Here is a 26,010-nt window from a genome sequence, read left to right on the forward strand (position 1 = left end):
ACTATAGTACATCTATGCAAAGAAACATCCTGTAGCCGTGCAGAATGGGTACCATGAAGGAACGTTCAGGGACAGGAGAGAGTAGCCTACAAGGTTTGGACAAATAAGAAAGGACGGGATACACTTAAACTTCAGGACAGTGGTTACCAAGGGCAAGTAGACGCCAAACGTATGCACGGCAGTGTATTCTAACATCTGTTAAAAACTATCTCGTCAGTATATGGGTGTCATATTATTCTCTCAATGTCTGAAATGTGGCATAACTATTTTTATGGAGATTTTTCCCCCCTAAGTGTGTATTCTGAGTGTGTGTATGCTTAAAAGACTGGAAATTAAAAACTGAAGTTAACTGATGTTATCTTCGGATGATTTTACTATTTATTTCTCCCATTTGCTTTTCTGCAGTAGTTTCTTACTTTCTACAATGAACACATATAATTTATACTAAGAAAAATGCTCTTTCTAAAAAGACACTTATAGTAAGTGTTGACTGACATTAAAAAAAAAACCCACGATACTTTTACCACCAATGGCAAAGAACAGTTCCTTGTGCATGAAAGAGCCCTGTGGGAGGGAGTGGACATAAACCCACACTCAGAGCGGGACAGGCCGCAGAGGGCGGCGGCAGGGTGGCGGGCAGTGTGAAGTAGGAAGTGCAGGCTCCTGGGCTCCCCGGCGCCGCTCAGCAGAGCCCCAGGCTAATGTGTACACGTGGGCCCCGTCTGAATACATTTTCCTATCACGTTACTGTAAAATCACGCTACTGCTCTAGGTCATTTAGCTATTACTTCAGAAAAGGAACTCACTCAAGTTCTGTGCCAGCAACTACCACGTTTTTAAACAGTGCTGGGGGCCTGCTTTCCCCGAACACACGCTTACCAGATATTGTCACCAAGACATTCAAGCCTTCCAGGACGTCCATCTGTTGAAATCGTCTTCTGTTGATCAGAGGATACACCTTCCCTTGGCCACTTCTGTCCAGCAGCATCAGGCCACTCTCTGTACCCACCAACAAGTTCACTCCTATTTCATGGACACAGAAAGCCCACAATTTTACACTATGCTTGACAAACAGCCTTGTATGGAGCAGATAGCAAAGCGTATCTGGAAAAGAGTGGTTTCCTCAAGCCACCGTACAAACAAGAGAGCTTAAAGTACCCAAACTGCAACAAATCACCATAGAGGAGAGAGGGTGAAATACTCACTTACATGTAAAAAAGGAGGAGCCCGCCTCATCCCCCTGATTACCTTCACCACCCTCCGGTTTCTGGTTCTTCCTCAGTTGCCCCAGGACGTTCCAGTCCACAATCTCCTGGGTACCACAGACTCTCCACCTCATCCGTCACATCAGACACCCGAACAAACCTTCGTCTGATGTCACGATCCCCGCCTGCTTCCTTCACCTATCTTTTCACAGGCAAACTTCTAGAACGAGCCATACACAGCCCCCTTAGTCCTTAACAGTTTGTGACTGCTCCGGCGTCTATCACTCAGTTTAAGGTTTTCTTAAAGACCACCCTCCATCATCCTTCGGAAACTAACAGAGGCATTCGGTCCTCGTTCCCGCGGTTTCCCACCAGCAGTGCGCGTGCGCAGGCGGGGGGCGGGGCGTGCCTCCCAGCCGCGGGCCCATCCCGGCTCCACCCTCTCCAGGCTCCACCCTCCCCAGGCTCCACCCTCTCCAGGCTCCACCCACTCCAGGCTCCACCCTCTCCAGCCTCGTCGGGTCTGCCCCTGGTCTCCACGCACCTTCTCTGCTTCCTAAGCGCGGGCGTCTCCCTTGCTGTCTGTCTGTCTGTCTGTCTGTCTGTCTGTCTGTCTGCTGGAGCGGGACCTCAGAACCAGAAACTCCTGACTCCACCCCCAACTCCCGGCTCGTCCGTCCACTTGAAGTCCTACCGAGGCCAGCCTCTCGAGCCCTGCCGTTTCTATCAGCAGCACGTGGGCCGGCACGCTGCTCCACGAAGCCGGCCCAGCCGACCCCGCCCGAGAAGACCCCCCCGCCTCACGGTCCCGCTCCTCTGCTCTCCCCGCTCTGCTCTGGCCGCCTCACACCGCGGACGGGGGGAGGCCTGAGGTGAGGCTGCTGCGAGCCCCTCTCTCCCTCCACTTTCTTGCGACTGTACCGCAAACAGCCCGAACCTTCCCGCAACACTCATCGGGCCACACTGTGCCTTCAGAAACGGCTCATCTCTCTCCGAGAGGGTACAAAAGCCTCCCTCCAGCATTCAGAACGCTCTGCCCCTCAAGCCGACTTCATCATTCACTTACTTTCCCAATTACACCGACTTCCTTGGTCTATAACCTCGGTTGCCTAAACTAACTTGGTAACTTGCAGCACAGAGCACCTTGGACTCCTAGGGGACTGGGACATCTGTGTTTGCATCTATGTGAGCCCCTAAACTGGATAATACACTCGCTGAGGGAAGGAACGAAGTATGTGCGCTTTTACAAAGTAATCGCCCCATCAGTATTTTCAGGCAGATGGAATGACAGGGGAGAACAGCATGTACTTCTTGAACCACGTCATCCATATTTATTCAGACACACACACACACACACTTTCCCAGAAAACTTCAAAAGAACAATTGTGAAGGCAACGGGAGAACACCCTCCCCGCCCCCCTCAGCTCCATGCCTATTTGGTATTGAGTGGGGGGACCCTAGCACCAGGAGGACAGCATCTACCCGAGGAAACCTTGTGAGGAAACCAGAAACACCTTTTGGGTCCTGGGGGACAGCAGGGAACCTGGCATTTACACAGGTACTCACATCACCGCTACTTTAGCAACTAGCAGAGTGCCCAGGCACGCGTGGGTGCGGTTACCAACACGCTGAAGCGCTGTATGCTGCAAGCTAAACTGCTGTCCAGCTTTAGCTGACAGCCAAGGAGTTCATTCCGAAGGTCCCAGTTCATACAATATTTCAACATTTTCCTGGTCGATCTTCCATATTGAGAAGCTAAAAAGATTCTCCGTCAACTAGCCAAATGTGTAATAACTACACCAAATACGACGAGCATTGTGAAATCTATTATTTGTGGTTTCCAAAAACAAACACCACTCAAACCTCCATCAAGAGTTTACAGCAAGAAAGAATAAAGATTCAAAAGAGCTGAAAAAAAATCTTCATATACACAAAAATTGTAGCTATTTTAGCACTTACCATATTTTCCAATTCTCCAGTATATATTTCCAAGAACTGTGTCATTTTGTAAAATACTGAGCGCTAGCAGTCAAAAGAATACAGACAGTCACTGGAAAATAGCAACCTTGGAAATTATGGGCCTATGAAAAAAAACTGTGGCATGCTGCACCAATTTTTTTTATAAATGTACTTTTTTTTAACCTTACAACTGTTAGTTATAATTAAACTTTATAATGCTAATTGTTCAAAGGTAAGCAGGGCTAGGAATTGCAATTGTATCCACAGGAATCTGGTGCAGGGTGATGGAAGAAATGGCTAAGAGCTCTATAACATGTGATTTAAAATTTCCTTTCAATTCTACGATCCATTACACTGCAGTCAAAGCAGCAAAGTAAGTGCACACAATTCTTCATGATCAGAAGAATGGAAACTATCACATCCAAAAGATGTGTTAAAATAATTCTGGCTGTAAATAAGGAGAAATGGCCTTACTAAAAAATTAAATAAATATGCAGTAATTTACAAAACAAAAGTCAGTTCAGTACGATGAAGGATGTTCACTGCTAGTGTTTTCTAGGAAGGTACACAAAACACTACCCTGATGCGGGTCAGCAAGACACAAATGCGTCCATTCCACCACTTCACGAGCACTGCAGCTTCCTCTGAACCTCCCCCTCTTGTCGGGGGACAGCTCTCATAGCACATGCTTTAACTTTTCTGGGTCTGTGTCTTCGAGAGACTTATTTTTAACTTCACTTAAAAGGTAACTCATGACAGCTATCCCAAGCAATTTAAGGAAATCCACCAGTGATGTGACCCAGACACGGGGCAACTCAAAGACACTCGGATATAGAAGTCACCTATTTTAAGTCACCTCCCTCTCTCTTAACAATGATGAAACAGAGAGTTCTACTGCATTTTAAAAGACACAGGCTTGAGAGAGTCACCTATTTTTCTCAGAGGTAGTGAAGAAGTTAATTAGGAAAAAGAAGGATTTTAGTTTAAAAAAAAAAAAATCAGATAATGGCACACAGAATGGGGCCCAGCACTTCGCAGGACATTAGAGGACTATAAATTAAGCGTGACACTGCTACCAAGGGCCAACATCCTAGGCACAAATTACTTCGCCAATTTGGAAAGAACTAACATATTTAACATTACTTCTACGCTGAACATAATGTAATCATTTTGATGGTATCAACACCCCCAAGAAGGTCTTTAATATGAAGAAAACTGTGCCTGCAATGGGCAGAGACGGCTCTTCCCAAGCCCTCGGGGGTGCGGGGGTGGGGGCTCACGGAAGGGGCAAGGGAAGCCAGGACAGACTGAGGCCCAGGAGGCAGATGAGGAGGGCAGTCTATCAAGTTACGGGCCCTTCCGGAACGACAGGAGGGAGGACCATCTCGAGGTTCAGCAGGTGAACCCCGAGGCCCTCGTGGCTGCTTCCATCGCTCTGGGCCAGGCGAGGGGCCGGGAGTGAGAAGAGCTGATGGGGTCACAGGGGGACGGCAGAGCCGTCGTGGACACCCCAGGAGAGCCCGTGAGAGGATGTGCAGTGTCCTCACGCGTTGGCACGGCAACGTCCAAGGAGGAGGAAGCTTTTCTGAATACAGTGGCAGGGCTCCTCGCTGTGTCAGACAGCCCACGGCAGGATTCAGGGAGCATTCACAGGCGTGGCACCGGAAGGCGCGGTCAAGGCGGGGCTGGGGGAGGTGTGGACGGGGGTGACAGCCAGGCGGAGGCAGAGCTGTGTGCGCCGCAGACTCGGAGAATCCCCTCTCGCGGCGTCCACACAAGCCTGCGCGGGTAAGGCGGCTCACGGCCCCTCCCGCACACCCTCGGCCCAGGCAGACTGCTTCTAAGAGCTCCACTCAGATGTTAGGCCCAAGTCACAAAGAGCGAGGGGAAAATGATAAACTGAAACATTTAAAGAAAAGCAAATTCGACAAATTTCTTCATTCTCCCTATAAATATGGGCCAAATCAAATGTCTTTCTCATTTTTTCCCTTTTCTTCTTTATATGAAGAAACGGAGATGAGTGATTCTTTGCAACACCCGACGGCTGAAACAAGGGCAGGCCTGTGTGTGTCCCTGCAGGATTCCTGCAGGGACAGGGGACGGGGACGGACGTCAAGAGTCTTCCATCTCACCCACCAACGACGCCTCCAAAAACACCTGCACTACCTATAAATGACCGGTCCACCCTTGAGACTAAAAGCGAAAGGGTCAGAGTCACAGTGAGATACCTACCCCACAAGGCAGCGCACAGAATCTCGGAGTTAAACCTCTTCTTGTATTTGCGAATCTCTGGGGTGTCGCTCTGTGGCCTAGTGTTGGTGGGATTCACATTGACCACTGAGCCCTTCCGGGTAGGATCTTGCCTTATGGCCTCGGATCTCATTCCATCACAGGAAAATCCCACTGAAACACAGGACACGAATTATTTTGTGTCTCCACGAGCACTGGGCCTGCTCCCTTCCCCGCTACACCTCAAGCAGATATTCATGTCACAACCAATTCTTTGCCTAGGAAGAGAAACTTGTAAGGAATGTACATGGAAAAAGGGAACTGACTCTGCAGCTCATTGCAAATAAGGCAGTGCAAGCAGGCTGGGCATCTGGTCCGAGGTCTGCACCTGCCAGCCACCAGCACGCGTGCCCAAGCCTCCAGAAAGAGTGGCGCAAAGTGCCCGAGCCCACTCGTCAGCTGCTTTACTTACCCACAGAAGTCACTGTTGTCCCACTAGATGGAGAAATCTGTAGTAATCTGGGGTCTATAAAAGGTGTAAAGGAGGAGGAAGATTTGTGTTTCTGGAGTGTGCTACTAGCGGACTGAGTCTGCAATGTAAATTCAGTCGTATTAATACAATGACAGTAAAGGAACAAACATAAAACACTTCAATCCACCTCTACAATGCACTGCTTCCCAATACAAAAGCCCTACCCCCCCTCTTCCTCCCCCAAAATGCTCCGGAGGTGCTTCTGCATGTGTACCCCACACCCCCCAACACAGGCTGTTTAACCGGGAGCCAAAGAGAGCTACCCCTCTTTTCAGAAATATCGCTCCTCTAAGACGGAACACGCAAGCTACCAGCATAATCTATACTTCACGCTCCTCCGGTTTTTAATAAATAATTATAATGAAAACTCCTAAAGGAAGTCTGAAATGTCTTGATCTCAATTCATCAATTTTTGAATTTACTCTCCTGCCCCCCAAAAAGTGCAATGAATCTATGTTGGAATACTGGCAAATCTTAATTTTATACCGTTTCTTTTAAAGTGAGCCTCTTGCCAGAAAGCTACAGAAGCTTTGGCCACCATCATTTTAGGTGCATCATCATAAAATCCGTATCAGATAGGGGCTCATTAGTGAAAGGTGCAAATACAGAGTAAGGCATATCCTTTTGCTCTTTTAGGAATAGGAGTGTTTTGGTTAATAATGTAACTTAAGACAGAAAAAAAAAAAAAACGACACAAAGAAAGTGAAACAAATTGTTAAGTGGAAATGTAATGACAATTAAAAACAAAACAAACAGAAAAATAAACTTGCCAGTTTAGTGAGTTAAGGGTTATTGTAAATACTACACATTAGAGCAAAATGGAGCCAAGTGTAAATATAAGAAGGGATGTAAGTGTAGGTGGGATATATAAACGGAGGAAAAAAAACCATGTCTGACCACGTGCTTTTGTCCTGTACCGTTTCACTCCCCTGGGCAGCTGAAGTCACAAGTCCTGGCAGCCCACCCCCTCCTCAGCTCTCCCCTCCCACCTGACACAGCTGCCTGCTGGCAGGCTTCCTGCCCAGGCCCACGATCTGGGGCCCATCCAGCCGATGGCGGCCAATCTGATGCCGGGCCTGCCTTGGCAGTCGACTTGCCCCTGGCTCCTCAAGGGAAGAGGATTATTCTGATTCTTTCTAACGAGGGAACCAGAATAGGAGCAGGTGGGCAGGCCGGCAGTTCAATGCTTACATTGACAAGATTGGCTGAAGCTACGTGCCACTTGCAACCTCCTTCAACCGTTAGACAAAGGCATTTAAACCAAACCTCCCATGAAAACGATCACTTGCTTAACTAAGGACAGGGTGCCCACGGTGGACTGTCCCTGCACTTGGGGCATAACCCTGTTCCAAACGGCAAGAATCACCCAACCGGCACCCAGACTGAGAGCACACAGCCATGCCTTCGAACAAGCACACAGGATTTCCCATCCAAAATCTGACGTTAAAAGCACGCTCAGTTCTTTGCCCTTCTTGTTTAACATCCTAATTTTCTAGGTTTCCCCCAAAAGCAATTTGGCCTCTTAAACCCTGAGTGATTGTAAATTTCAAGGAGAGAAATCTTTTCAACAAGGTTGGCAAAAATAAATAAGAGTAACCAACCAACAACGCCCCCCCCCCACCCCGGAAACAAACAAACAAAAAAGATCCAGCCCTTTTGGAAGGAGGTTCCTGTACAGAGCAACACATTTATCCTGATAAGGCCAAGTCTGCTTAACCAAATGTTTCTATATTTGATTTACTGGATAAAAAGAATGAGAAGTGCAGATTCCACAAATGACTACCAGAATTTCATGCCAAATACATAATGCATCTGAGAACACAGCAATCGTTTTAGACTTTTTTTTGAAAAATAAACTGAATGAGGAAAGCCATGCAACTACACTTATCTAAAGTAAACAGTGAACTGGCAAGTTTGGAGGGAAATCGCTCCAGGGTTAAGGGGTTTGTATGCAGATCTGAAACTTGTTACTCGAGGGGGTGGGAGAGAAGGGGAGGTGACAGAAGAAGGCGGGCGGGGAGGGGAGGTGAGGGTGTGGGAAGGGCTCTGCAAACTAGCTCCTAGGCAGTGCTGGTCTAACCCTGGGAGAGCAGCCAGCTGTGGTGCGAGACATACCTCATTAGTAGTGAGCTTGTCCTGGGGTGTCTGTGGGGACATGGTGGGTGTCGGCTGGCTGGAGGATGGGGAGGAGGAGGTGGAGGAAGTGGAGGAGGAATGGCTTTGCTGTAAGAGATCTGGCAAGAGGTGAATGCGACCGGCAAAGCCATTGCTCTCATGATGGCTGGCGCGCTTTTGGTCAATTGCACTCTGCAGAGAAAACAGGCACACTGGTCTCGCTCGCGCGCCGCTAACATTGCCGAAGACCCTACCGATACCTGACTGCTGGCGGTGCTGTGTGACTCTCAACTCTGTTACGTCATCAAGGGACGACTGGAGGAAATCAGCCTGAGCTGCTCACGCTTCCTCGCCAAATGCCTAGGCTGAGCCAACAGAATTCACAGCACCTCATCTGGTGACTGCAGAACCCAAACAGCGGGTGTTTAATCTGGTTTATCTGCCACATGAGCTGCTGTTACCAAAACCACTGGCTTTTCTCTTTCCTTTTTAAATCTGTCTAAAGCTCTAGAAAGTACCCGTCACTTCTTTGAATCCTGGTCTTGTCCGGACCAGGCCCTTCCCGCTTTCCATACGAATGCACTGCCAGAGCATGAAACACACTCAGGGAAAAGTCCAAAGTGCTACACAGGTGCCCTGCTCCACTTAAATGAGAAGCACATCCCTTTCTTCCATCTGAGCTAAGAAATGAACAGACCGTTGTAAAACTTGGTGATCCAAACGGAGCACAGCCGGGTGGCACACGATTAATGTTCAACGAGGGAGGAGCGTAACGCCTGGAGCACAGAAGCGAGGCCCCCCTGCTCCGGCTCCCGGCCCCGGGCCGCTCCTGCCTGCCTGCCTGCCTGCCTAGCCGCTCCCGCCGCAGACCCCCGGCCTCGGAGCCAAGAGCTCCGCGCAGACCCGCTGCCGGCCGCGGCGCACCCCCTGCGGCTTCTCTGCGCTCAGACGCAGAGCGTGGGGCTCGCGGGCTACTGGGAGGAGGGCGGCCGCGTGACATGCAGGCGGGCGGGGCGGGGGCCCTGCTGGCCTCCTCGGGGCATGCAGCACACGCCGCTACCCTCCGGGTGTCTCGTTAGGTGATAACAGACGATGACGTGGAAACAGCATGAGCGAGTGAACGAGCAAGTGGGTTAATGAGTACAGGAGAAGCTGGCCTCCAACGAGGAGAGAGGACGCGGGTACCTGGCGGACGATCAGGGTGCCCTCCTTGGACGGGGTCACGGCTGGTTCACTCTCCACGTCGTCGTGGACGATCATGGTTTTCACGGACTCCGTTTCACCGTTGCTCAAGTTCAGAGATGACCTATTGAGACAAAATCCAGACGTGAAGGGCCATAACCTGCGAGCTGAGGACATACCGTTTAGATTTTTCACCTTCTTGGAGTCCTAAGATGAGATGGGGCTACAGGTATAAAGTTTCCTCAAGGAAAATGAACTGCAGTTTTCCCTTTTTTCACAGCCTCAAATTAAGAAGAAGAAATGAAACACACAGAGTACTGGAAGAGGCCCTGACATGCGCGCACACACACCAACGAAGAGAAGGGGGACAACAGAAAGGCCGTCTGCTGCTGACTCCACGACAGGGAAACGTTACACGTTCACAGGATCAGAGGACAGGTTTACAACAACTGGTCCCAAGTGGAAAGAAGGCCCAGTGGGGACACTCATCCTCCCTCAAGCAGGGCGGGACTGACGCGGCTCTGGCGTCCTCCGGCCCCGAGGGGGGCTCCTCGGGCCCTTCCTGCTCCAAGTCGTCGTCCTCCTCATCCGTCGTCCCGGACTCCTCACTGGACGAGGAGTAGTCTGTCACCTTGTGCGGCGGCCGCACGTCTTCCGCCGCTCGGAGCTCTCTGGCCAGGGCCGTCAGGTCCTAGTGCAGGAGACAGAAAAGGGGGTCAGGCGGGAGGGCGACGGGGAAACAGCACAGGGCCAAGCGCTTCGTTCTCACTATCCATCAAACGGCCACGCCAGCTCTGCCAAACTGTCTTGTAGGGCGTTTACTGGTATCATGGAGGGGAGCTCTCAAAGCTTTCGATAGAAAAGACGAGACCAAGAAAAGTCAGAAAGATAAAACAAAAAATAGAAAAGATTTTTTTAAAAGTCCAAGGTGTTGTACACAGTTCAAACCTCACAGCCATAAAAAAAAAAAAAAAAGAGCCGAGAGCATTCTTTTCCGACTATAAAATTCTGGATCAACAGATGTGTGCAGACAGACCTTGGTAGTGTGTCATAAAGACACCCGCCCCTGTGACAAAGTCTTCTTTTGAGGAGATTTTGCAGAAAGCAAGATTTTAGTTAAACAGGGGTGATTTAAAGTACTTATTCGGTGAGGTTTTTAACTCCAACTTTTATTTTTAAAAATTTCCAACTCGCAGGAAAATGAGAGTGAAGTGAGCACAGGGTACGGCTCACATCTGGCTTAACCGAGTGTCAACGACTTGCCACGTGCGTGAACAAAGTTGCTGACGTGTGCCGCGAGAAAGCGCTGCAGCGTGTCTGGCCGTGGGAAGGCAGCTGGGCAGGCTACCCTTCCGCTGCCACGAGCATGCACGCCGGAGGGAGAAGCGGCCCAGGGGAAACGCTGCTGTGCACCAGGGCTTCGGTTCCCTCTCCTCTTCTGTATGCAGACACCCTAAGACCCAATCAACTATCCAAATATAACTTCCGAGCTTGATTAGTATCTCTAGTCTACATTTTCATACAGAAGTTCAACGTACGTATCTTTCCACTTAAAATTTTTACTTAAAAAGTAATGATTTTTTGGAAGGCAGGCTATGGGTGGCCACTCTTCCTTTTCCCTCTGGCAGTCTCTTCTTCTCACCAGTTAAGAACACGCTTCTTCCCGTTGAGCCTGAGCCTCTGAGACAAGTGAGCAAGGACTGGCCTTGCGTCCTGCTCGCGACTTCACAAGAACAGCTGCGGCTTTTTGTTAAAGTGACTTTAAAAAGCCGTATTTAATGATAAGAATGAACACATGCAGCAAATTTGGGGTGTTAAAAAACACGAAGCAAAAATTCAGGGTTTCTAATTCTAGAAAAGAGCAAGCTGAGGAAGGAAGAGGCATGGAGGTCGAATACAGGCTAAAGTTAGAACGCTGCTCCGACGCTGAACTGTTCAGACGGGGCTTACCACTTCGCCCTTCGGTCAGCAGGGTCCCATCGAGCCAGAGGAGCCATCGGTGAGGAGGAACACACAGCACAGGAAGCAGGGAGGAAAGAAGGGGGGAGGGGGGCACAGAAATCAATGCAAGCGGGAGACAAAACCCCAGCAGGCTCAAACCCCCGGTGTGCCCAGTGACGGGGCAGCTACTGCATGGAGGACTACGGAGAAGAGAAACAGCCACACTGCCGCCCCACGTACCAAAGGGCAGAATTAAACCACGGGAGAGTTTACGAAGATGGTGGAAAAACATCTCTTCCAAAAGCCAGTATTTTAGGTGCCCACTCATCAAGTGCATGTAAAGGTGGATGCCAAGCAAAGAGACAGAAAGCTTTTCTTTCTTTTGTATTTTTTAAATGACTAAGGGGGGGGGGCGGGACTGGGGCGGCGGCACAAGTGGGCCAAGGTTTACAGCTTTCCTTATAACCCCTCAAACCTGCGAGACCCCACAGGGAGGCCTGCAGGCCGCGCGAGGAGAAGGCTTTAATAGAAAGATCTCACTCAAGTTTGAAATGAGTAAAATGGATTTTGTGCAATTCTTACAGCGGGCTTGAGAGGTCTAAAAACTTCCTTTTTATCTTCAGGCTTTTTTGCTGCATTTTCAAGGCGCTGAGATGGCGAGCCCTCAGATTTGGATGATGCTGTGAAGTTCAGAGACAAGAAAGGCCGAGTCACGTAAACATCTGAGTGTGGGCCACGAAGCCACCCAGCCCACCTGGCCCCCGTCCTCTCCCCTCATTAGCCTCGCTCACAGCAAGGTCTCCACGCGCTGGTCTGAACCCCGGGGTTTGTGACTCCTTCCCGAGAACCCTCGACTGTCACGCTGCACTAACACGTGTTCACAACCCCTTGTTACGTTACATCAATAACACAGTAGAGGGAATTTCCGCTAATCTATTCTTATGAGTAGGTTAAGATAACCAATATTGATGACAATACTGATGGAGTTTAGGCTCAGAAGAGTGGGTTCAAATCTCAGCTTGGATATTTAGCTAATCACCTTGGACGAGTTACGTAAACTCACTAAACTGCAGTTACTTGAATCTGTAAAATGGAGACACAATATATATCCACCTCCTGGGGTTGCTGTACGGATTAAATGAGACACTGCACGGACAGTGCTCGCATGCATAAAGCTCTCAAAACCTCACTCTTTACTATTAAAAGTGTGACGACTATTACTAGTGTCACTAGCAAACCTACACTGAAACACTGTTTTGTATTCATAATATGCAGCTGTGAAAGATCACAGGTCTTTTCCATGATTGAAAAGGATTTCCAAAATACAGTCAACCCTTGAACAACACGGGCTGGAATTTCGAAGGTCCGCTCACGTGTGGATTTTTTTCAACAGTAAATCATTCCGTACTACAGGATCCACCGCTGGTTGGATCTGTGGGCGTGTAACCACGGATGCAGAGGAACCGTGGGTACAGAGGGTCGACTACAGACAAGGATTTTCAACTGGTGGGGGGTATCCCTAACCCCTGGGTGTTCAAGGGTCAACTGTACTGACTGGAGCCCGATACGGTGAACAGGCACAGGGAAAAGGAAAGGCAGGCATCCTACATCTCACTCTGAAGCGCTCCCCGGAGCCGCTCTGAGACCCAGGGTGGGAGCCGGGCTGGGATCCTGAGTTGCTGGACCCGGAGGAGCTGCCACTGCCGGGCCTGGGCACCAGCTTCTCCACTCGCTCCCACAGCAGCCTGGGCTCGATGCTGCTGTTGGAGAAGACGACGAGAACAGCTAATGCATTATCCCAAGACGCAGGGTCAAATTATAAACACGCGCACCATGTCATTCGAACGCAGGGATAATGAGAAAATCAGCCTACCAACAGCATTTAACGTGAAATTCACCGCAAGTTATAGTGGCATTATTCATTGGTTTTATCTCAGATATCTTAACAAACCGAAAATGCTAGAAGACATTCTACCATTAGCAGACAAATCTTCTCTGGGTGTGAGAGGAAACGCTACTGTTTGGTCTAGAAGTGTCACTAGTTCTGTCTTAGCTACAAACTCAGTTTCTTACTATGAAAAATTCCACTTACATAATTACACACAAAATCAAATTACACACAAATTCCCAGTACCGACCACCACCCGTCACGGCTCTCAAGAACTGACACTTATGCAGCACACTCATTCTTTCGTGCTCTGGGCTGGAAATGTGACCGCACACGGGCCACGGTGTATCCCTGCCGTCGACACACCACAGCATGAGTTTTCTAGGTAAGAATTAACACACGGACTCGGGCGCAGGAGAACCCCGCAGCCCACCCTGACCACTGAAGGCTCAGAAAGCTCTCTCTCTGCAGCTTCTGGGCTGTCACCCATTCCACTTCCTCATGTTATACCGAGACAGCAAGTACAGAGGTTCAGTGATGATCAGAGTACAAAACACTCAACACGACCTTTTCTTCCTCTAAAACGGTGCTTGCTGGTCAACGGAACTGAGATGATGACAATATTCTACGGCTGAGAATACGGTCGCCACCAGCTACATGAGGTTATGGAGCACCTGAAATGTGGCTAGTGCAGCTAAGGAAATTAAGTTTTAATTTTATGTAATTTTAATTAACCTCAATTCAAATTTAAGTAGCCTCATGTGGCTAACAGCTACCATATAAAACAGAACGGCTCTAGAACCTGAAAATACTCTGTGGTTAATGCACGAGTTTATTGCCAACTCTGAGTCAACCACTCTCTCTCTTCCGTAGCCTGTGTGTGATTTCCGCACACTCCCAGAGCCCCCAGACATCCTCTGGATGACAAGCCCTCTCGGGTCACAGTTCCCCCTTCCCTGCTCTTCCGTCCTGTTACTCTCACTGAGGCAGGTAGTTTTCACCTTAAAACTGCTGCAATACACAGTCGGATTTAATCTCTCTTTTCACCACAGATCAATTTGATGTCATTCACGTGAATGGACTTTACGGCATTTTCTTTATAAACGGATCACCTCTTTGCCCCAGAACTTCCATGAAGCTTTATGAGCACTTTTATGCAAGCAGACGGTATAAGACTGCAGGACACTGTGTAGTAAATCTGTCCCTAAGCTTCGCTCTTCTCTTACCTGGTGGAGTTTCTCTGACCTGCTTGGCTATTTTGCTGCCCGCTGCCCTGCAGCGGGGAATCCCGACGGGACAGGACGGGGGACCGGGACGTCGTTCTCACAGGAACCTTTGGGTACAAAATACAGCAATTAAATTACTGAAAACATGAGGAGGAGAAGAAAAGACTACTCCCCACCAAACATGTGTCTGAGGCAGTCCTAGTTACCTTAGCCTTGCTATCACCGACCTACCCCCAATCCCTGATCCTTCTCTGCCCTCCAGCGATACAACAGAAGAGTAGTCCAAGCCGTCAAAGGCACTGGGACAACCTTTCTATGCTCCTAACCACATTTAAATGATGTTGGCACTGAAGCTTGGTGGCAGGGCATGTACAAAAGCATTTTACTGAGATAATGTGAGAATCAGGAAAACAAGCTCAAAGGAACCAAACAATGGCCTACAAATGGATCAGCAAGAAACAAAGAATGTAGGAAGCAAGAAAATACTCAGAGGAAGCAAATTCCAAGTGGAGGAAAAATAAAATGTGCCTCTTTGTTTAATTTCAGCATTAAGTAATTACCAAACCAAAAATTTTAAAAACATGAAATTTAAAAAAACACCCAAACAAAAACAAAAATCCCTCAATTAAAAAAAATCAGTTTTTGAAACATTTATGTTAATTTTTTCCCTTATAATACCTTTTCTGAAAATTTTGATATTAATTAATGGTGCAAAGTAATTGATAGCTTTTGTATAAACTTAACATGACAGCTGCTAAAACAAATTTTGATCTGGTCTGTTCTAGAAGCATACTCTTTACAGATGTACTCCTAAATTATTTTGGTACCTTGTGCTTAAGTACAGAGTCAGCGACAGCAATGAAAAGCTAACTGGCCGATGGCTCAACCTAACTGCCTCACTATGGAATTTTCTCCCCACCGTCAAAAGTTCCTCTGCCACTGCCCCTTAATTCTGGTGACGTCACCACACCCTTAATTGAAATAAATAATTTAAAAAAAAAATAACGAAAAGGCAAAAGAAGCACACATCTGTCTTCCTGCTTCTTACCCTTGGAGGCACCTCGTCACTGTCTGATCTAGACCAAGCCTTTTGGGCGGGGTCGGGTACCTCCGCCTTAGAGTCAGAACTCTGACTTAGCACCTCACTGCGGGAAGGTGGACATGGGTCCTGAGAGCGAAGATGGTGGTGTGCAAATTTGGGAGGAGAAGGGTCACTGAAGGAATGGGATCGCGAGACAGGGGAAACACTGTTCTTGAGAGATGCCAGGTGGGACCACTGTACCTTACAAGAAAACAAAACACAAAACATTCAATGCGTTCTGCAGAAAACGCTTTTCTGGTCAATACCAAATCCAAAGCGGGAGGCGGGGCAACGTACACGAGGCGGCTCAGGACTAGGTCAGCCAAGCAGTACAACAGTTACGCTTTAAGTGGAGAGGTGGTCTGGGGAGCACAGTGTGTAGAAGAGAACAAAGGTACATTTATAAGGAAAACTCTTCATATCCAGACAAATGTTAGAGAGCAGTAAACGTGAAGATTTTAAAAAAAGCCTCACAGCGCTCCTGTCTGAGGGGCAACGTGCGGCATGCACTTCTGTGTCAAAGCAGCGTGGACAGGCAGAGAGGCAGGAAACCGCAGGACGGACACCGCCACACGTGCAAACCTCTCTACCCACCCTCCCGTTACCTGGCAGGGCAAGACGTCTGACCAAGTAACAACAGAGCCACATGTCTACTGTGCAAAGACCAACCCCGCATGTTTCGACAGATTATAAGAGTGTAACTTAGAACAGCCAGCTTTTCAAATACACCACCAATTTTCCTTCTTTCTTGTCCCAAGTCTTAAAACACTCCAACCCCACAGAACTCCACGTATCTTTGTATTAGTTAGAAAAAAAAAGAACTTTGACTTCTTTGTATCCTATTCAGCACTAGGATTCCCTAAATGGACTGCTGAGGGGGGTAATCCTTCTACTTGACAATTGAAGAAATAAGACAATTCCTTGGCAACTGAGTTCATCTGGTCACTTTTAAATTGGAAAAGCAATCTCTGAAACAATCTGCATTTTCTTGAAATTACAACTGTTCAATGTTGAAATTTACATAATTCTAGCTATATATCTATTACATCATCACAATTAATAAAAACAGGAAATACCAAATCAGGATTGGCTCAACCTTGCCAAGCGTTAAGATCCAGAATTAGTTCCGAAAGAATGTTTTTCGTAAGTACAGCTTTCGGCCAAAAGCAACTTTAGATAGAAAAGGGACTCTTTTTCCTGGCCCTACGTTAATTAATCAGCAGTATAAAAAGCAGTCTACATAATTCATGAACTCCTATTTTCTAAACTGTTAGTGGCCACATAAAGATTTTCTATTTACGGTAAGGATAACGTCCATCAAACCTATTCTCCTAGACTCCCCCTACCCCTCCCTTTCCCCCTTCATCCTGTTCCGCTTTCTTCTGCATCCTTCTTCTTCCATTCCTCACTCTCTGGAGTTGCCCATTGGCTTGTGCGTCAGCTCTTCTGTGAATCAAGACGCTGCTGGTCTCACGTAAACACCAACCTCCCAACAACACCCGCCCCACCGAGCTTAATCCTGGGTCTTCTTTTTACTGTAAAACTGCTCCATACCAAGGATCTTTACGGTAAAGTGCATTCAAGTCCTCATCCGGGTTTGTGTGAACGCCACCGCTACCTCTACCGTCCCCCAACACATGCAAACATCAGTGACAGGTAAACTCGGGCTCAAGGACTTGTGCCCAGTACTCCGGATGACACGGCTGCAGGAAGCAAAATGCCTGAAAGTCGGTGATTTTCAGCAAGAGTGGGAACCAGCGTTTTAAGGATCTCTGAGATCTCTGACATGGGTCATCTCTGCTGTCTGCTTTCTCCGCCAGACAGCACGGAGGTCCCCCACCTGGGCGAGGCCGAACGCTGAGGCCGACCCAGTGGCCTCTATCCTGACCTACTTCAGGAAAACCCACACTCAACCCATCGGGCCGTAACCTTTTATTGGATGTTGAACCTTTTGAGAATCTGATAAAAGGCCCTTTTCCCCAAAATATATGTATATTTGGACAAATCAAAAAAATTCTACGTGGAATTTCAGGGCCGCCCACTCGTAGAACTGGCTGGGAGCCAAGGACCCCAGGTTAAGAAAAAGTCTCCCTCTATGTACTTATGACACTAACTTTCTAAAAACTAAACTGAAAAGTCTTTGTATTTGAGTAAGGAGGCACTTGTTTACGAACATCTGAGTCAGGGAAGGCAAAAAGTTAGACAGAAAGAAGAAATCACTGAATCCAGATATTCTTAATAAGTACAACAACAATCTTTAAAAAGAAAATCCTGTCTTTCCCTATCAACTGAGGCTACGCCCTCTTTAGTCTAAACTCCCTCTGCTACTCTCTTCTCTCTCTAAATGCGCTAACGAACCAAACTGAGCAGTTCAAGCAGGCTGGTGGCTCAGTGAGCCTCTGTGTGCGTCTCCTTGACCCACAGCCAACTGGCCGTTCTACCTGTGGCTCGGCTGGTCTCTGCAGGGCAGGGTGCACAGACTCGGAGTTGCCATTGGAAAAAGACTCTGATCTGGAAGGCACTGGTGGCTCCAATACTCTGCCTGTCTGCTTAGACTGGGCTTCAGGGGAGCTGTGGTTAGTTTTCCTAAATCTATCTTCCACCTGTGTCAGAGAATTAGAAGACATAACTCAGGGTTAGTAGAAAAAGGCAGAGATACCGAAGAAAGCCTGAAAGTGGAAGGAGTCTAAAAGGAAATCTTCTGTTTTCTTCAACTACAAGAAAAGAGAGGAGGCATATAACACTGGACTAGGGTCTGATGCAGAATACGGAACATTCACAAAGATAAAAAAATTGCGAGAGGCAGCCTTTAAAATCTCCCCCGACAAGAAGTCTAGGATTGCACGTGAAGATAAACTAGGAAAAAGAATTAATCTGTCGCAACCAACTAAACCCACGGATTAAAAGAGCGTCACCAGGAATCTAACACACGTTTCATTCCACGAAACATAAAGGCACGGCAGAACAAGCAGGACACGTGCTCCCAGAACGTGCCGTGTGAGGGCCGGCATGGCGGGAGGACGCCCCCGCCCGGGCCAGCATCCCGCGCTCTGCAGCCTGCCCGGTCCACCCCGCCAGGGTCCGAGGCGCGGTCCTGCTTGGTCGCATCCTCACTGGGAAGCTCTGGGAGCCCAGACGCCCCAGTTCAGTAGCAAAGCCTGATCACCGAAAAGCCAGTGAATCGGGCCCAGGCAGGCTTCGTCCTCGCGGCAGTTTTGGAAAAAGAGATGACAGGCCGCCCTGCCCCTCGTTTACAGTATAAAGACAACGCCGCCACACAGCCTCCTCTCTTCCCGTCTCTTGGTCAGCGTCCAGGTGCCCTGAGATCTGCAAAGCTCTGGGGCGCTCCGCTCCCCTCTAGACGAACACTACGCAGGGAAGAGGCCCCTCCCTGCCCCCTGGGAGCGCGCACGGAACGGCGGGGCCCGTACCTCGCGGGCCCGGTCGGCGGGCTCGTGCTGGGCCTTGGGCTCGGCGCCGTGCAGGCCGGCCTTGCTCCTGTCGGGCGGCGGGGGCCTCCGGGGCTCATGCTGTAGAGACAGGAGATAGGCTTGTTCCTGCTGCAGCTGCCTCTGGAGCCGCTCCGTCTGCCGGTGCTCCTCCAGCTCCCGCCAGCGGCACTCCTTGGGGGGAGAGGGACACTCAGTCCGGGGCCCGGCGCCCGCCTCGCCCCGGCTCACTTCTCCCCCGCACAGCGCTCACTGACGCTTGTTTCGTGACAGAGCACGACGGCCGGGACGTGAAATGGCAGGTTACCTGTGGGGAAATCTGACAGCTTGTCGCTAAGCATACTGTCACTGGACAGAGTAAGAGAGAACCAAGGGAACGCTGGTCTCGGCGGTTTCAAAGGACACTTGGATACTCTAGGTACGGGTCCTACGGCATGCGCCTTGAACCGCCAGCTCTTGGCATTCTAGCCTGTTCACCGAATGCCAGGTGCTGTGCAAAACCCCGTCTATCTACCAAACGAGAACAGTTAACTCAGCAACGGGAAATAGAGAGATAAACAGAAGCCGCCTGGGCGTGTGCCCGAAGCAGCGCGACCCCAGGGGGTGTGGCCACGAGAGCCCTAGCTACGGGGCGGGACGGGCCCGCGCGGGGCGTTACCAGTAGCATGGCCTGCTCCTGGAGGAGCTGCTGCTGAAGGAGCTCCAGGTGCCGCTGCTCCTCTTCCAGCTGCCGCCTGATGTACTCCTGTCACACAGAGATCGGCCGGCGGTCAGCGGGTCCCCAGGGGAGGCGCCAGGACCGTCCGCCCCCACCGTCTGGGGTGATCCACTCAGCGATCAATGGCTGAGACAAGCCTATCGCCGAGGATCTGCCCCAGAACTTCGAACTAGTCTCTAAGATCTGAAGAGTCTACTAAATGATGACACGCGCTCAGCGATGGGGTGTGTGTGTGTGCGTGTGCGTGTGCGTGTGTGTGAGTCTATGAGAGATAAAGGGAGAGAGGGAGAGAGAAAGGGGAGACAGGGGTGAGGTGACGCGTTTTCAACGGGAAGAGAACGATAAACCTCTGTAACAACGAAAACACATCCAAAGGACGTTACATAAAGAAGAAAAACCCAACCTTGAAGGGGCATGCATATCTGAAGGGTTGGAGACCTTGATCTACGACAACAGATTAGTCTCTAGCAAGCCCGTATCAAGAATATTCTCTCCCAACTCTCAGGATTTTTTGGGAGGCTCAAGTATAAAACAGGGATGAAATCACTTCGAAAAGTATGAACATTTTACAAATAAAAGACATCTTCCTTTTCAACAGGGGAAAAGCTCACTACTCTGGAAGAGGAGCAGATTGAGGGGTCTGGGAGGAGCGATTTTATTTTGAAATTCAGATTATTTATTTACAGTGTCTATCGCCAGCTGAGGTGCACACCTTAAAAGCAGTCATACATCTGGGCCGAACAGGAGTTTTAGTTAACCGCTCGCCCTGGCAGAGAGAATGCTGGGCAGAAGTCATGACAAATTTCCTCAGGAACTTTTTTTCTTACAAAGCAAATTTAGCCCCAAAACGCCAATCTGGGGTAAAGTGTATCCACAGGGCCGCTGGCAAAGGCCCCCTGGTTCCAACCCAGGCTCCAATCCCGGGCCTGGAAGCCCCGCCCCGCCAGGCTGGCCGAGAGCCGCTCCAACCCCGACGACTGAGAGGACGCGGACTCCCAGCTCCCCTCTTCCCCGAGCCAGACACAGCTGAACCACAGCTGCGAGCTCAGGTCACTGTATCACTGGTTTTCTGCCTTCACATCACAGGGACAACCAGACAATGACAGATGTACACAAACACGCACATTCATGCAGAAATGACAGGTTCCTACAGCACGGCTGACACGGGGGGTATTTTGGAATAAAATTGACTTTTGTTGCTATTTTTATAAAAGAAGAGGTGAAGAATACTTGCTATACACAAAAGCCAAAGACTCCGTTAGAACACTGAAGGTTAGTATTACATTCACACCCTCTTATCCCAATCAAGTTCGGAGAATTATCCCTCTGTGACTTAACTGTTTCAAGTTTACATGTTTTCTCCTCTTTGTAGTCCCCAAGTATAAATCAGAACATGAAAACTAAACTAAACGCACCACAGTTAACAGGCCAACAACGTCAGTAAAGTAAGAGATCAAGAGAATCACTTAAATTTCAACAGAAAAATAGTATGTAGACCCAACACTGGGAAAACCCGAGGCAAGGGAGGGTAGCTGAATAATCAAATTTGGAAGCTAATACCATTGTTTACAAGCATTTTAAGTATGACCTTCAGCTATCATTTAAATTGGTCCCCCTTCATATGTTTTTTCCTTGTTCAAAGCTCATGACAAAGAGTGATCAATTCAAAGACATGAACGGCAGAGAGGCTATGATGGGATTCACGCGGACAACGCAGACAACAAAAAGCACAATTTCTGCTTGCACAGGTGGTTCGGGAATCAGACTCCTACAGGCAACTTTATCTGACGTTAATAACATGCTGCAAATGTCACTAAAATCTGATCGCTTCTGGCTAATGTTACCAGCTGTTCTAACGTTACGTATGCACATACTGAATTATATGCAAATATATCTTAAAATATTCAGTGAGTCACTGGATACTTCAAACACTTCTCATAGGAAGTGTCCTACAGGTGGTTTCACATTTCATTAGACACATTCGGGAATCTTTCAGGCATCATACTAGTGGAGGCCACCCTGCTGGTTTCAAGAGGTTTCTAAAGTGTAATGATTTCTGTATCTGTTGGTAAAGACAAGAGATTCAATGTATCGAAGGGAACATGCTTCCTACTGTTTCTGCGTTTTCAGACTAAAGTTGTGCACACGCGTGCGTGCTTCTGGCCCCGAATCCCCTGACTCTGCGAAGCGACAGACCTCCAAAGTCCCGGCCGGCACGCCCCCTGAGGACTGACCTGCTCCCTCTCGACCCTCCTCCTCTCCTCCTCCGCCCGCCTCCGCTCCTCCTCTTCCTTCCGCCGTCGCTCCAGCTCCTCCAGCCGCCTCTTCTCCTCCTGTTCTCGCCTCCGCTGCTCACGTTCCTGCTGCCTTCTGGCTTCCCGCTCTCTCCTTTGTTGCTGCGGAAGTAAAGCCACCCAGTCAGCAGACTCTCCAGCCACGGCACGGCACGCAGGGCGGTCTGCTGACCGGTTACAGGGAGAGGCCAAGAGGGAGAGCTCGGGGACCCCACCCGCACCGGCCAACTCCTCCCACACTGCCTCTCTGCTCACATACACCAGCTTCCTTGTAAGTACCAGTCAGAGCTGGGTTTCACTGGATATCAGTTATTCCCCGTTCTTCGCTGAACCACAGCAGGGAGGGGACAGGGAATTCTGTATCCTTGAGTATCACTAACAGGGCTACCCCGGGCCCTTAAGTCAGGAGAAAAAGAAGAGAAATGAATACAGGAGAACAGAAATAGGGCAGAGAAAGGAGAGAAATACTTATAAGAGAGGAAAAAAGAAGCACACATCAGGGAGAGAAGAAGTGACACCAACGAGAATAAGAGATGCTATTATTATTACCATGAATATAAAAACTGCCACGAGCACAAGCTCCCTCTGTGTCTCGCATGGTGCTAGGTATCTGATAGTCCTCCTTCCATGTCCTTTACCTAATACAATTCTCATGACAGACCTAGGAAGCACTTCACTCCTACTCCACAGAGGAGGAAACGGATTCAAGAAGAGAGAAGCGACTTGTCCGGAGTCGCCTGGGTGGTAAGCCCCCAGGTCGAGGGCCACTGTGCCTCCCGCCGTTAATCAGACAGCATCCTGCACCCCATCAGCAAGCACAGAAGGTGCTATTGAGTCACCAGACTCGCTCCGACAGCCTTTCCTAACGCAGACCATCTGTCGACCCCTCGGTACCTGGCAGCGTGACCCTGGGCGCACGTCTGGCCCCTTCTCATCCAGCCCCAGACATCTATCTGTCAGTAAAGCACTGCCACCGCGCAGAGTATAAATCAACCAACTCCTCCCACAAACGTGCAGAGTGCTGGCCTGCAAAGTGATGCAGCCACTTCGCGGCCCCCCTGGGATGGAGAGGTGCCCCATCTCAGCACAGCCACTGGCCGCAGACTGCTACTCAGCACCTGAAATGTGCCCAGCACATGAGGGAGGAACTGAGTTTTTCAATTTATTTTACTAAAGTTAACTTACATTTAAATAGTCTCTAGCACAGTTCTAGAACCACAACCACAAGAGAGGACGGCAGGTGGAGACTAACAATTCCCCCTCAAAGTCAGTCAGACAAAAGGAAAACAGAAGAGAGAAGAAAGGCAACCAGTGTCGACCCCTCAAAACACCCCCTTAGCTTTTCAAGCCAATCAGATTCAAGCGAACAGGTCAGAAGAGGCAAAGAGTATCATACACTGAATTTTACCACCTTCAGGTAACGACATGACTTGCTTATGAGCCAAGGTCTCACAAGCAGTGAAAACTGTCAGAGGACCGTCCCCCTCGGAAAGGTCTGGGCTTTCCCTTTCCCTCCCCACCTCCCGGGGGAGATGATATGTTTGCCAGCAGGCTCTACAGGCCAGCAAGGCAACCGGAGTTGAGGGGAAAAAACAAAAAACACACCCAGAACTTTTATGTTCTTATACTCCCAGCTCATTCTTCAAGATAGCTACTTTTGCACATTTCATTATGTACGTATCAGTACTATACAAAAGTACTAGATATGTCTCTATCAGATACATGCTCAATTTTTTTTTTTTACTGATGGAATGCAAGATGCAAAACCTTTCCGGGCTGCCGCACTGCGCTAAACAACGCCACGTGACCACAGACACCACCGCAACAGCCTCAGGGATGCACCCGCTGCCCTGCCCTTACAGACCACACAGGCTACCAAAATTCTTTAATTCTTAGGAACGATGCGGAAGGAAAGGTGCCACTTAGCCCCGTGGGATCAGAAAACAAAAAGAAGAGCCGTGGCTTCGCTTGCTTTCTCCTCTCCTGTGATTTACAGAATCTTGAAAAATTCTTTAGTTCAAAAAAAGCAGAGCCGATGCCTTGGCTGGTATCAGCAAGGACTCTTCCAGAAAGAGCCAGACAAGGAGAAAAACTGCAGTGAGAGTCCTGGAAGCTGCCACGCTGCCTTGGAAGCAGGGCTGCACTCTGGCCGCCACACAGCCGTTAAGTCCAGATGCGGGCAAGTGTCCACCTCACACCAGCCTCGAGGTTCAAATTTCTGTCTCCAGAGAAGACAACGGGAGATCGCAAAGGAAGAGCGGAGGGAGGGAGTGAAGCAGCAGGGGAGCTGGCTTCCCACACGCCGGCCCCTCACCAGCAACTACAGCTGCCTCCGCCTACCGAGGGCAGGGCTGACCCTGGTCCAGCCCACGCCCAGGAGCCTTCTCGGCTCACCCCCTGCCTCGCACCCCTGAGCTGTGGTCACCCGGAGTCCCGGCGAGGGGCGGGACCCCGTGCACACCCTCTGGCCTCAGTGAAAGCACTCGTTCTCATACCAGGCAGGAAGCTCCAACGTGGTGAAATGTGCAGAATCCATTTCTGGGGGTTATTGCCAACTACACTGAGGGCAGGGCTCCCAGGCCGGTGGGAAATCTTGACTTCATCTAACTAAATGCTACTAAGAATTTTTAAGTTTCAATTTTAAATGCCCTTACAAGTAGCCTTTTCCATTTTCATTTGTGTTTAAAATTTTTTAATCAAAGTGCTAGACTTTAAATTGACCATCCTCAAGCCATAAGATATACATCTTTGTTAACAACCTTTCTTTTATTTATTAACATTTTCTATGCTGCTGCCCCACGATCATTTATATCTAAAATGCCATGTGCCGTTTTGATTGTTGTTAACTAGTGACTACCTGGAGAAAAAAAATCTGAGGCCTATTTTTAAAAATTTAAAAGAATAAAATTTATATTTAAAAGAGTAAATAAATCTATGTTATTTTGTCCAAAATACATACATACATACATAAATAGTAAAAAAATTGCCTTATTCTTGCTTGCTTGTTTGCCTGTTTATTTATGGGCCCATCATAGCATCATCTGTAAAGTCTATACCATAAGACTCCTTTCCATATGGTCAAATGGGTCAGGTATTCTTTCTTTATTCTCGAGATTAACCCTCTCACAGCCCTTTCTTCTCCTGGGCCAACCTAGACAGGCTGCTCTCCAGGAATCCCATCCTTCTGCCTACCTGCTTCCTAGGAATACTTCTGGACCCTCTCCTGTACAGGATCCTGTCAACTTCTCTCTTATTTGCTGGAACACATCCTCTAGTAGTTTCTTGAGGAAGCGTGAAGACAAGTAGAAGACTTGAGAGACTCCGTAAGTCACAAAAGCTCTGCTCCCATGCTGTGCATATACTTCTGGCTGGAGGCACTAATTTCCCTTCAGAGTTGCAAAAGCACTGGTGTGTCACCTTCTACTTCCTGATGTTGCTCTGGAGAATCTGCGCCCATTAGGATCCTTGACACTTAGTACCACCCACACCCACACCCCTCTATCTGTTTGTTCCCCTGACAGCAGCTTTTACGATCCTCTTTTCATCCTTGAGTTTCTAAAATTTCAAGATGATGTATGTGCCTCTGAATGGCGTCTTTTCTCATTCACTGGGCTGGGTACTCAGTAAGCCTTTCAATTCAGAAATTATTTCTTAGTTCTGGAAACTTCTCTTGAATTCTTGCCGCTTGTTCTCCCTCTGGTATTCACTTCCTGGACCATTTGTTAAATGGAAGTCAAACCACCTGGATTGATTGTTTTTCTTCTGTTCTAGTCCCCCTAAACTTATCTTCTCCCCACTTTCTGGGAGTTTGAATTTATTAAAAATTTTTTAAAAATTATTTTCTGAATAGTCTTGTTCCATGATTTTTATATCTTCTCTCTGTAAGGATATTAAGATTTCTGTGCATGTGTATATGTATGTGTGTGAAATATTTTCTCTGTTCCCCACATTGTCTCTATTTCCTTCAAGCTCCTTTTTCTATGTGTCTTGGAATCTTTCAAGTAAAAGATTTTTCTGTGTCCTCAGTCTTGGGCCATCTACTGACATGCAAGGCAGTGAAAAGCAAACCGTCAAGCTGTGGCTGTGAAGCTTCCAAGTTGGGTGACTGCGAGGCAGAGTGACCTCTTCCCTTGGGTGGGTCAGCCTCTGAAGAGAGGGATCTGTGCAGTTTTGGGTCCGCAGGTGAGGGGA

General features: G+C 48.7%; 1 protein-coding gene across 50 annotated transcripts in view; it reads right to left on the reverse strand.

Annotated features, from left to right (window-relative positions):
• The window catches only part of MAP4K4 (mitogen-activated protein kinase kinase kinase kinase 4), a 175,017-nt gene that overhangs the window by 13,382 nt on the left and 135,625 nt on the right, over positions 1-26,010 (reverse strand). For 2 of the 50 annotated variants that reach the window (XM_057558545.1, XM_057558572.1), the window contains exons 13-26: positions 21,760-21,921; positions 19,466-19,552; positions 18,790-18,888; positions 17,800-17,961; positions 15,326-15,559; positions 14,278-14,384; positions 12,772-12,920; positions 11,746-11,843; positions 9,738-9,913; positions 9,226-9,346; positions 8,041-8,232; positions 5,866-5,983; positions 5,397-5,567; positions 880-1,023 (exon numbers count right to left, since the gene is read on the reverse strand). In XM_057558545.1, the coding sequence (XP_057414528.1) occupies positions 880-1,023; positions 5,397-5,567; positions 5,866-5,983; positions 8,041-8,232; positions 9,226-9,346; positions 9,738-9,913; positions 11,746-11,843; positions 12,772-12,920; positions 14,278-14,384; positions 15,326-15,559; positions 17,800-17,961; positions 18,790-18,888; positions 19,466-19,552; positions 21,760-21,921 (2,020 nt within the window). Of the gene's footprint in view, positions 1-879; positions 1,024-5,396; positions 5,568-5,865; positions 5,984-8,040; positions 8,233-9,225; positions 9,347-9,737; positions 9,914-11,745; positions 11,844-12,771; positions 12,924-14,277; positions 14,385-15,325; positions 15,560-17,799; positions 17,962-18,789; positions 18,982-19,465; positions 19,553-21,759; positions 21,922-26,010 lie in introns of all 50 variants that reach the window. The other 48 variants (XM_057558544.1, XM_057558546.1, XM_057558541.1 and 45 more) reach the window with 32 other exon arrangements.

Source organism: Balaenoptera acutorostrata, chromosome 12 (genome assembly GCF_949987535.1).
Source record: "Balaenoptera acutorostrata chromosome 12, mBalAcu1.1, whole genome shotgun sequence".
Lineage (NCBI taxonomy): Eukaryota > Metazoa > Chordata > Mammalia > Artiodactyla > Balaenopteridae > Balaenoptera > Balaenoptera acutorostrata.